General features: G+C 40.6%; 1 protein-coding gene across 1 annotated transcript in view; it reads left to right on the top strand.

Moving 5' to 3' along the window:
* The first annotated feature begins 8,593 nt into the window (after positions 1-8,593).
* The window catches only part of klf7a (Kruppel-like factor 7a), a 46,154-nt gene continuing 42,549 nt past the window's right edge, over positions 8,594-12,198 (top strand). Inside the window, exon 1 of the mRNA XM_047354895.1 lies at positions 8,594-8,934. Within this exon, the coding sequence (XP_047210851.1) occupies positions 8,833-8,934 (102 nt within the window). The 5' untranslated portion in view covers positions 8,594-8,832. The remainder of the gene's footprint in view (positions 8,935-12,198) is intronic.

The raw sequence follows: 12,198 nt of genomic DNA, 5'->3' as shown, positions 1-12,198 counted from the left end.
ACATAACTAGAAAAACATGAAACGAAAGCATAACCAGATCCAAAAACCAAACAAAAACATGACCAGAAAAATAAACAGAAACATGATTCAAAACTTCAACTGTGAAATAAGACCAACAAAACCCCAAAACACCCACAAATCATAACATGATAAGCAATAATTTGGTGTATTCTGGGGAGACCAAAACTCCACCTTGTGGCTTGCAGGCAAAAAGTATAATGCCGCATAATGAAAGCAGGTCAGTGTTCATGGAAAGTGGGGTTGGAGGATCTCTTTAAATCAATGTTCATGTGTCCAAACACTCTTCAAACTTTTACCTGTTTCATATTTTTCTAAAATCCATGTCTAATTTCCCTTCCATTCACAATTATGCAGGACGTTGTGTTGATCTGTTACATAAAAGCTCATTAAAACATAATTAAGTTTATTTTTCCAACGTGACAAAATGAGAAAACTTTAGGGTAGGAATACTTTTGTAAGGCCCTGTATATGCAGTTGAAGGTCTCTCCACATCAAAAACATAATTCTCTTTCCTTTCATAATTCCCAATGTAATGTTTTATTTTATTTACCTGAAGTTGAAAAATGCAAAGTAAAATCCAGATTTCAAACATTGTCAAAATAGTTTGTTCTGGTACAACCCATTCCGCACTCTTCAACTGGAATTAGTAAAACTGAAAGTGTCTGCACTTTAGCTTCCTCCTTCTCATGCAATATCATAGATAAAAAAATAAGTGATCACCATTATCCCTGGGCACAATGCATTATATTGTGGATGCTGACATTGCTCTTACCTGGCAGTTGGTGCTTTTACTATATTAATAATGGAGGAGGCGCCATCCATCATGGGGATATGAGGCTGCTAATCATGTCAGCTCTCTGCATATTCACTCCTTTCATCAGCAGGAGGAGAGGCGCTCTGAGCAAGGCAAACCATGGGGAGAGGCAGGAGGGATGATGGTAAGGAGCGCAGATTAACAGAGTGGGGAAGTGGCGGCAGAAGAGTGGGGGAAAAAGAAAGAAGGAAGGGGACCATATCATTGTGCTGAACACATGACAGATGCCCTTGGCCTTTTGCTGAATGGCTTTCCTGTTGGCAGGAGTTAACCAGTGTATTTAAACAGGACAAGACGAATGGGACCTCTTCTCCCCTCTGCTCACTGAACCAACCCAATTCCATTCCAACTCAGAATTCCCTCGTGTTGGATGCTAATGTGGCTAGTTGACATTGCAAGGGTTCCAACTTCATAACATAATCTTATCGTAAAGTTCATTCTATGGTGATTTTCTATTTGTCACATCATTTGTCATGACAGCTCTCCTACTAGGCATTAAGAATTATTGTATTTGTGTTCTGAACAAAGATTTCATACATTTCTTACATCTGAATCAGCATCACATGAGAAAGACAAAATATTTGCATTAAATGTGCTCATTTCCGCTTCCCACATGCTAATTTAAATGAAAAGCTGTGCCTGATGTTTGCAGAAACACACGTCTAGCCTCAGTTGGTTTTAGCCTCCTGCAACCGTGGGACCTTGCTTAATTTTCTCTTTGTTGGCGTAATTTGACAACCACGTGCCCCATTGTGTTTGAACAGAACATTTACACAAATTCAGAGGCTAAAATTGTCTTTCATATAGTATTAGCTAACCTTTGTCCTGGGTTTGGTAAAATCAAGCAGGTTTTTGCCAAACACTTGTCTGCGAACGTGCCCTTTGCTCCACAGAAGAAAAATAAATTTGATCTTGATTGATGGGCCTGATTAAAGAAGATAAGATTTTGAAAACGTGGCCATATGCCTGGCTTATGCGCTGCCTGTTTTGGCTCAGAGCCTAGCGGCAGAACATCCTCAACATCCTGACATCTTCCTCATGTTGCTCCTCCTTGAGGATGAGGGGGCAGGGAAGCCAGGGGAGAAGGTGGATGTGGGTGATGAGTTGTTGGGGAGTGGAAGAGGGGTGGATTTCAGAGCGACAGGTCGACTAGGAAGAGAGATAATGAGTGCTTGAGAGTGCCTGGGGTGCAAACTCCTTCCCGCACCAGATAGCTGCAACTAAAAGGCATGGAAGGGGGGTGGGGAGTGTGAGTTGGGGGGAGTGAAGGGAGCCGAGGGGACAGGCAAAACCTGCCCTCTGCGTGATTTTTGATGTGGAGCTGCTGATGTTTCCCATGCCAAGGAAAAAGGCGAGCCAGCTAGGAGGCCATGAGGGGCAGCTGTTAAGTGCTAATTAGGCAACGATGAGTGGGAGTGAGAGATATCCATTTGCATGGACCACTCCTGCATTTTACCAGAGAGGAATAGTCAAATGCTAAAACATCCAAGACATAATCCCCTTCAGTTTTCCTTAAGTCGCTTCCCCTTTTCACCCTCTATCATTCCTTCTGCCTGGTAACATCGCATCAGCGTCAGTTAAAAAAAATGGGTTTAGATTCGCTGCTCCGTTTACTTTTGTCTTCGTATGGCCTTGACCTCATCTCAGGACCACTGAAAAGAAACATTTTGTAGAAGCTTGTCACATTATGAAAAGGGACATTGAACGTGGTCGGGCGTCCAATTAGTAAGGGAATTCACACCCATTTTAGGTTGCAAAAAAAAAGAAAGGATTAGGAAAACTGAGCCTCTTTATCATACATCTCAATGTGTGCACATGCCTGTTTACATTTGAAGGCATAACCTAATGTAACGATAGCTGCAGCAAGTCTAAGCATTGTTTTTTAGAATGGTGAATTCTCTCCTGATCACTATCTAACTCAAACTCCCTTTAGACTCAATTATATTACTAAATATTGATATGTAATGTACACCCTTGCTACTGCCATGGAGTTAAAGAGGGAATGTAAGTGCCAAGTGCTGCCAATCAGATGAGCTTGATTAGATGAAAATTTTTAGGGTGACAAAAAGCAGGACTTTGGTCAGTCTGCTGGTCTGAACAATACAGGTGTATTCTATCACAATGACAAGGCGAAAGGTTACAAGTCAGTGACAAAGTTTAATATAGCTGCCAGTATTTTAAAAACTGGTTGTTGCATCGTTCTCCAAGTGCAGACTGTGCAATGCTCCATATCAGACTCGACAGACCTCACTTTACATAACATCTTGTCAATTTACGCCCTTCAACTTGCGCCTTGAGCACACATCCGGCATGTCCAGTATTGCTGTAGTGTGCCGAGACAGAAAAGATTATTGGAGTTGCCATGGATAATTTTCAAAAACATTAACATTTCTAAATAGAATAGGCCTTTGAGTACCTGCCACAGACCAGTCAGTGTGAGTTGACGAACAGAAAAAAACAGTATCATATTTTTTTCTGTCCATCTTGTACACCAGTACATATTGACCATAGAGTTGTTGCAATGGTCCAGTCAAAGTCAAGATCTCAACTTGATTGAAATGCTGTGGTGGGACCTGAAGAGAGTTGTGAAGAAACAAATGTCTGAAAACCCTGATGAACTAAAGCAACAATATCAGAGGCTGATCAAGGCAGTCATGAAACAGCCACAGAGTTACTGCTGCTAAAATCAGTTCTACAAGCAGTTTCATCTTCACTTCAGATGTCCCACCAGTGTCAAACCAAATCAAAAGTGCAACAATGTCTGAATCCTTCTAATTTTGGTATAGGAGAGAGAAAATAATGTTAGAGAGAAACAAACCATTTCTAAGGCAGCTATGGCAACTGTAGCTATCATGAAGCAGCTGACCTTGAAGTCGTGCACTTTATCTGAATAAAGGTGCACACTCCTGTTACAGCAGCTCATAATCAGGCTGCCTGATTTTCCATCCTTTTGCATGAAATTGTAAAACCGGGTAAATGACTTTGATAGATTCACAATGGCTCCAAATGTAAAAGCGTCACTCGCCATCATGGTCGCTGACAGTGAATGAGTCTTTTCATGTCCGAGCTTCCAGTCAATCTTGTTTATATGTACGAGGCCTATAAGTAAATTCCCCGAGCTGCCGCCTCAGATCCACCCGCGCCCCATGCTGTGTTTTGTATATTCATGTGTGTACCTTCCTATCTTAATCCTAGCTATTACTCGCATGGCTGGCCATGTCAAGGGGAGATTTGCTCACTCACAGTGAATGGGCCAATATTGACAGCTCGCCCACCGCATCAGCGATCAGTGTTAGGGCTTAGCGAGCAGTAGATTCACAGGTTTGAGGCTGAACTCAAAAGGGGGGCGAGGGGGGTGCCGTTGTGTTGGGAAACAATCCTCCCAGGGAATCTAGGCAAATGCTAAATGTTATTCAGAGACTGTCAGGTGTGATAATTTACCAGCGGGGGATGATATGGTGTCCATGTGCTGGCTCTTATAATCTTAATGCACTGGATTAAATTTTCTAGTGGTTGTAGGCCAAATTTATGTTTATTTTAAATTTACATTTATTTAAAAAAAACAATTTTGAGGCATTTTTGTTGTTTGCTCTCTGTTTTTGAAGAAAATTAATATGACTCTTTTGTCTTACTTCTGTTTATTTATTTCATCGAAGGTACAGCACCCACGATTCAGCTCAACTGGAGGAACCACATTTCTATTGAAATTTTTAAATCAATAAGGTAGGAACATAAATCATGTATAGAACAGAATAAAAGCATAAAGGAAATCACATACAGACTGAAACATACATTAACATTGGTCTAAACAAAACACACTAAACAAAGAGACACACACAACATTAAATAACCTAATGGCACTTAAATGGAACTGAAATTAAAAGCCATTGAGTTTTTAAGTTGGTTTTACAGGACTTTATAGAGTCAGCAATACAAATATCAAGAGGCAGAGTCTAGGGCAGGGGTGCCCAACCAATTCCTGCAGGCTTTAGATGTATCCTTGCTCTAAGCACTGTTGATCCAAATAGTTGAAGTACCTCTTCAGAATGTCATCAAGTTCTGCTGGGGCTTGATAACGAACTGTCATTGGAACCAGAGAAAGAGCCAAGGCATGCAGAAGACCAGGCTTTGTAGACTGACCTTGGATACCACGGATCTAGGGGCTTCTTCTGCAAAAGCTTGATCCCCTCCACACTCTAATTTAGACCAGGGGGGGCAACTTCAGTGGTCAAGTCCTGTTGTCCAGAATATTTGAGATGTTCATCTGGTTCATCCCACTTGACTCAAATGAATGGCTCATTACCCGGCCTATGCAGAGCTTATTGGCATAGTGAAGAGATAATTCACCCATTAGGTCAGTTGTGCTGGAGCAGAGACTAATCTAAAACATGCAGGAAACTAGCACTTGGCCACCCCTGATTGAGACCTTCATTGCCCTAAAAGCATCTGGCTGGATGGTGATCTCAGTGTTCTTCTGTGGTCAAATAACTTATAAGAAGTTTGCTTCAATAGCCATTCAGTTGCCAAATTATTCTCTTACTACTCTCCAATTTTGCATTATTTGGTGTTTATTAAGCTTTAAACTTTATGTTCTCTCTCTATTCTTTCTTATCATAGGAGCTAAATCTTGCCTGGCGTTCTGTTTATCTGTGAACGTTTCCTCGAGGGGGGCATCGGCTGAGCTGCTGCTGCCAGTAACATCATGTTCTTTTTCTAAATAATACACTTGGCCCTTCCTTACTTTCTGAATTTAACCCTGTCTTTCGCCCAGACCAGGGGTCTGCAACCTCCAGAGCCACATGTGACTCCTTGGCCCTTTCATTGTGGCTCTACTAAGCTGAAGCTGAATAAGAAATGCTTTTTAATCATAAAGGCAGGAAAAGGAATGGTTTTAGCAGTTTTATAGGATAGTACAAGGCTTTTAAAGATAATTTTATGTTTTTTAGCTTCAAACTGTGTTTCATATTTTTAAGTGGGCTACGTATCTTTCTTTATTTTCCAGATTTCTGGAAAGAGTTCACTTGGATGGTGCAACATAGAGTTTTTAGAGGTTAGATAAATCATTTTGTTCTAAAATACAAAAATAGAAATAAGCTTTAGTTTAATGTTTGCTGTTTGAATTGAAAAGGTAGACAAATCCGTTGCTATAACTAAAAAAACAACTTTCTGTCATCTTCTCAATCTCCAGTAATGTAAGGCAGCACATGAACAATGGATAGAAACAACAGAATTCATCTGTTAAATATTTAAAACTGCAGTCAACCATGCAAAAAGTCTGAGCGCTGCATTCATGTCTTTGTCGTGTGTCTCTGTCACACCTTATGTACAGAATTCCTACCGAAAAAAAAGCAATCATGGCAGTAAAATTCAGAGCAGCTTTCTGGAAAGAAAAGATGGATATGATCAGGTGGAGATGAATGCTGTCTGAGAGCAGAATGAGATGACAAATAAAAGCTGTAAAGATGCAAAGAGTAGAAGGCAGAGAGACAGAGCGAGTTGTGTCAAATGGATAAATGTCAGAGGGAGCTTCATCGTCTGCCTGAGCTTGTGCAGTTCTCCCCTCCCTGAAATGCCATGTGTAAATCTCGTGCAACCGGGGCCCTACGCCAGCCTCACTAAGCGTTGTAATGAGATTACAGTTTTCTCCAATGTTGGCCCGCATGTGTAAAACAGAAAAGTGTTGAGCCGTGTGTGGAAGAAGGGCCCGATCCTCAGTGGCTTACACGGTTGAAAAGAAAAAGCGGCATTACTCAAGCCACCAAACACGTAGTATCAAGAAAGATTTGGCCACTTATGTGTCATTTGGCCACTTGTGTGTCATGTGGCATATCCGTTTTGCAAAAAAGAGAGATTTTTACAGAATAAGCCTGAAAATGTCTCTTTTAGTTCGAATGTGAAGATAAAAACATAAGTTGAGAAGTAGCCTTCAATGAATGAAACTATTTCATAAAATAAGCACAGTTTCTTCATGCCAACAGTGACATGTTCATATTCTATGGCAGCTCTTGCATGAATTTTGCCCTGGGATAGACTTTTCTTCTTTGCCCGAATAATATGAGCCGTATAATGAGCAGTGGCAGCTTTTAATATGGGTGGTATGGCTCAACACCCAGGGCAGCAATTTGTTAGACCTTCCTTGCACAAGCAAAGGAAGGTCTACAGAAAATCGTATTTGAAAACTAGTTAACTGTGCTGTGACCTGATGGGATTTTATTGGATAGACCCACACAAAGTGGTTCATAGTTGTAAAGTGAAAGATAAATGATGCATAGTTTTTGAACTATTTTTATGAATAAATTAAAAAGTGTGGCATGCATTTATATTCAGTCCCCTTTTAGTCAATAGTCGAGTGTATGTTTACGGTTATTGTCACTTTGTAATTAATATTACCCCGTATTTAGTTATTTTCCTCTCAGCTCTGACCAGTTCATCTAAAAGCACCTCCACAGCATAATGCTGCCTCCACCATGTGTCACTGCGGGGATGTTTCAGGCTGATGTGCAATGCTTGTTTTATTGCCAGACAGCATCTTGCCTGTAGGAATGTCTCATCTGACCAAAATACTTTTTTTGTCCTGTCTGTTGTGTTTCCTGGTCTTGATAATGCTGTTTGTTCAGTAATGTTCTCTAACAAACCACTAGAATATAACTTAATCATAAATTGACTCTCTTTACTAATTAGGTGAGAATTAGGTGAGTTTCTAGGCAACTGGATCCATTGTGATTTATTTAGGGGTATCAGATTAATGAAAATCTATCTATCTATCTATCTATCTATCTATCTATCTATCTATCTATCTATCTATCTATCTATCTATCTATCTATCTATCTATCTATCTATCTATCTATCTATCTATCTATCTATCTATCTATCTATCTATCTATCTATCTATCTATCTATCTATCTATCTATCTATCTATCTATCTATCTATCTATCTATCTGTCTGTCTGTCTGTCTGTCTGTCTGTCTGTCTGTCTGTCTATCTATCTATCTATCTATCTATCTATCTATCTATCTATCTATCTATCTATCTATCTATCTATCTATCTATCTATCTATCTATCTATCTATCTATCTATCTATCTATCTATCTATCTATCTATCTATCTATCTATCTATCTATCTATCTATCTATCTATCTATCTATCTATCTATCTATCTATCTATCTATCTATCTATCTATCTATCTATCTATCTATCTATCTAATGTATTAGAAAAAGATCGCAGCCCTTTAATTTAGTACTAAATCAGAAACTAAAAATGAAATGCAAAGACTCACCCTCCCACTCTCTTTTTTGGGGTTGTATAGTCCCTGATAGTTTGGCACCCTGGGTGGAGAGCCATATTGAAAGCTGCCAGTTTATATATTAAATGAAATCCGAACACATGCACCACATTATGTTTCTATCAATGTTTCTCCACGCATACTGGCCTCTGAGTTGCTCTTCAAAATCTAAATACCCATCCATAAATAGCTCACCTATGGAGCCCATATTCAATTGGAATGAAGCGCCACCGGAGCCAATCGCGTTCAGCAAATCCTTCAAGTCCCGCCTCTAAAACGGACCGTGGCCGTTGTTATTAACACCACGCCTCTCCTCCCACACATTAGCCGCCAACTCACCAAAAAAGGCCAGGCAAGGGGAGTTTGATTGACAAATTTACGCACGCCCCTTCATTTAGCAAAGCGCCTCCCTCTCCGCCGGCTTCCTATCAGGGGCTGTTTTGGCAACACGGATACGCGTGGAGCGCCCATCTATCTCCAGTCTCTTTTACGCACCGATTATGCGCGCTGGTACAGGAACTCTGATTGCTCCGCGTTTAGTCGCTGCACTGCGCTTTTAATACCCTCCATACGGACTAATATGAAACAAGTGGATGTAGACGTCTGACAGAGCTCAGAGAGGAGGCAGGCGCATTTCTTGTGGATCATTCTGCTGCTTTTCCCTTTTTTCCTCCCCTCCTTCTCTCTCGCTCTCTACCGGAGCGTCAGCATGGATGTCTTGGCGAACCACGGCATCTTTCAGGAACTTCAGCTCGTCCACGACACCGGCTACTTCTCAGCCATGCCATCGCTGGAGGAGAACTGGCAGCAGGTACGTAGCGACCTCCGCGCATCCCTCAGACCCATGCGCTCCGGATGCAGGCGTTAACTTTCTTTTTTTCCATCAGGACAAAAAAGGCTTTCCGTCGCTCCTTTAAGCACTAATAAAGCTGTCAAATGCTCTACTGGAAGATGAAGATCCAGATCTCATAATACAGACTGAATTGGTCGTGAATAATAAATGCATCCTTTAGATTACCTAGTTGTAACCCCCTCCTCCTCTCATGGATAGAAGTCCCTTCTCTTATTCATAATAGATACCCTTTCATGTCTGGCTTTTTGTGCCATTTTTAATTGGGAAAAAGAAAGAGAAACAGTCATCTGCTCGCTTATTCCCAGTGGAATCACTCTTCCTGCATGGAAGTTCTATGTAGAGAAGTGGAAAACACATGGAGCCGGCTCATAAAATTCAATTCAATTCAATTCAAAAATACTTTATTAATCCCAAAGGGAAATTAAATAAATTAAAAACACACCAAATCTGCAGTTTTGTTTTTAATTTTTGATTTCCAACACAAAATATATATCCTTATGCATGTTTGCATGCATTGAGAGGAGGATTTTTGAAGAATGTAGCATATATTCTCCAAATCACGGCAATCAAATTAATATTTTATGTTTTCCCTCAACCTTCACCCTACTTTCTTTTTTTGCATTTTAGAAGTCCATACAGGAGCCATTTCATAAAGGGCCAGCCAGAGTAGGCAAACTAAGCAGTTGCTTAGGTCCTCCCCACCAGCAGGGGGGAAGGGGAGTTCTAGAGCACTAGAATATTTAGAAAAGTTAGGTATACAAATGTATAATTTGTAGCTGTAACACTTGTTTAAGTACAGCATTCAGTTAAATAATTTTTATCCTCTACTGAGTTAGCATTAGCTCTAGTAGCTTAGAATTTGTACAAATTTTATTTTTTTTACATGTCTAAATACAAACTTTTCCACAAGTGATGTCAGTACATACTTCATACACTCTTGGCCAATTCGTACCACTAAATAATGCCTTTTCGTCAATATAGGAGTAGTAGATCCTCCCCAACACCAGGGGGCGGGGGGTGGGTTGGCGAGTCCTAGAGAGCTAGAAATGTCAGAAAAGTAAGATTTACACATTTTTTATGTTTTGTCGTACTAAAACTTGTATAGTTAAAGCATGCAGGTAAATCATTTTAAACATCTCCTTAGTTAGAATTAAGTCCTGAGTTCTAAACACTTAGAATTTGTAAAATACCTCAAGGCACAATGCATTTTATGCTGATTTTTACCGGTAAATAGTTATATTTGATGTATGTTACAGAAACGTTTAAACTTGGATGATCTATTGGAGATATTTGACTTGTGAAGGGCAAAAGTAGTTGCAAGGCACCCAAATCAGAATTCTTTAGATCCCTGTGCAACCTTGGGCCGGCTCTGCCTGCATCGCTACCAGAGACTCTGCTTTCCACGGTGCACATGACTGACCAGGCAAATAATGCAAAACAGAGAGACAGAGGGAAGGAAAATCAATGCATGGAAATATGATGCTGTTATTGTTCTTGTAGGAGTAGCTCCAGGTTTTTTTTGCTCCCCACTTCTCTGCTTCATGCTGGAGGATGCAGGATGGAGGAGGGGAGAAACCAGTGCGTGACCGCGTATATCCTCTCCGTGGCCAGGCTGCCTAATTGGCATCCTACTGTTCGCCACCGACGCATCTTTTCATAACAAGTCTCAAACTCCCTGCCTTCGTTGTCAGTGCCGTTTTTAAAAATCGCACCATGTACCATATGCAGCACTGTTTCTCACCCCACAGCCTGCATCTCAAAATCAATACCTAATGCAAATGGAAGAGGGAGACAGCTGCGTGTGTAGGCTGGGAAAGCTCTTATCTGTGAGGAGTGAAAATGTCAGTTTTTGCTTTGACGGGGGGGAATTAGTTTGCAGCACATTCACTCCAACATAATGTTCGTTTTGGAGAAAAAAAAGGAAGCACTTTCTGGTTAAAAAACACTTTGAGTTAAAGCTTTTGATTTCTTTTAACAAATGTGCTCTTGTTCAGCAGTTTGTGTGCATTTACTGCTCTCTAATTGACTACATTTCTTTTTCAAATTAAACTTTTTCAACTTTTGGATTATTTTTACCCCTTTATCTCATCACATGGCCTTATATAACATTGAACTGCATAACAAAGCTGTACACAAACCTTTCTTTATACTAAATTGGCCTTCTGCGTCCATAGCTAAATATTCTGCAACAAATACATAGAATATTCTGCCAAAGACTGTAAATTGTTATATTTCATGGGCTTATCATTGCACGGCAGTAGGCTGAAAGAAAAATATTCAACCATATATCCTGCTACTTCCTCCTGGACTCCATCTGCATTCCCGAACTATCACAAACTGGTACCTTATGGCAGTGAAATAGTGCGAGTGTCCGGATGACCATACTATTTAAGTTACCCTGGGCCTTTGTTCCAGTGGTAAGGTCTCTGATGGCAAACGGTTCTGGATGAGAGACTGTAGACTAATTATGATTCAGTAACAATCTTGACAAGGGACCACGTTGTCCTGGCCAAACTAGGGAATCGAAGGTCAGGTCCTTGAGCCACGCCAGACGGAAAAGGGTTGTCAACAGACCAGGTGGCTGGGCCTTTAACCAATGGTCCCACTGGAGATGCCCCAAATGATAGGACCACGTCCCTGGGTTGCCTCGTAGTTGTTGGCACTGTTGCCTTGCAACAATGCAGTCCTGACTTTAAATCCCACATGGATCCTCTCTTTGTGGATTCTGCATGTTTCTTTCATGTATGTATGGTTTTTCTGCAATTGGCTTAAGGTTTGCATGGTTTGTCTGTGTCTGTTGCCCTGTAAGGTACTGTGACGTGCCTCTCGCACAATGACTGCTGGAGATTGGCTCCAGGTGATCCCCCAGTCCTGCAAGGATTAAGCAGGTATAGGACGTGAATGGATGCCACACCCTCCTGTAGGTACTCTTACATCAAGGGGTGGCACTATAATTGTATGGTGTAAAATAGGCAACAAAAACGTCAATAGGATATTACAAAGAAATTGAGTTAACATACTAAAGTCATAAGCGATACTTTTTTTTTTCAAAAACTAATCAAGTATTTGAGTAGATTAAACCTGATCAAATGAGAAAGAAAGAAAAAGAATGAAAGTGGGAAAAACTACATTTCATTATTTTAATCCTTTACACCACCCCTCAAATCTCTGCAAATTGAGTCCTTTAGGACATCTTTTTATTCAGGTTTCACTGTACACTCC

The sequence above is a fragment of the Girardinichthys multiradiatus genome, chromosome 24 (assembly GCF_021462225.1).
Source record: "Girardinichthys multiradiatus isolate DD_20200921_A chromosome 24, DD_fGirMul_XY1, whole genome shotgun sequence".
In the NCBI taxonomy this organism is placed as follows: domain Eukaryota; kingdom Metazoa; phylum Chordata; class Actinopteri; order Cyprinodontiformes; family Goodeidae; genus Girardinichthys; species Girardinichthys multiradiatus.
This window is presented reverse-complemented; position numbering and strand designations above follow the sequence as displayed.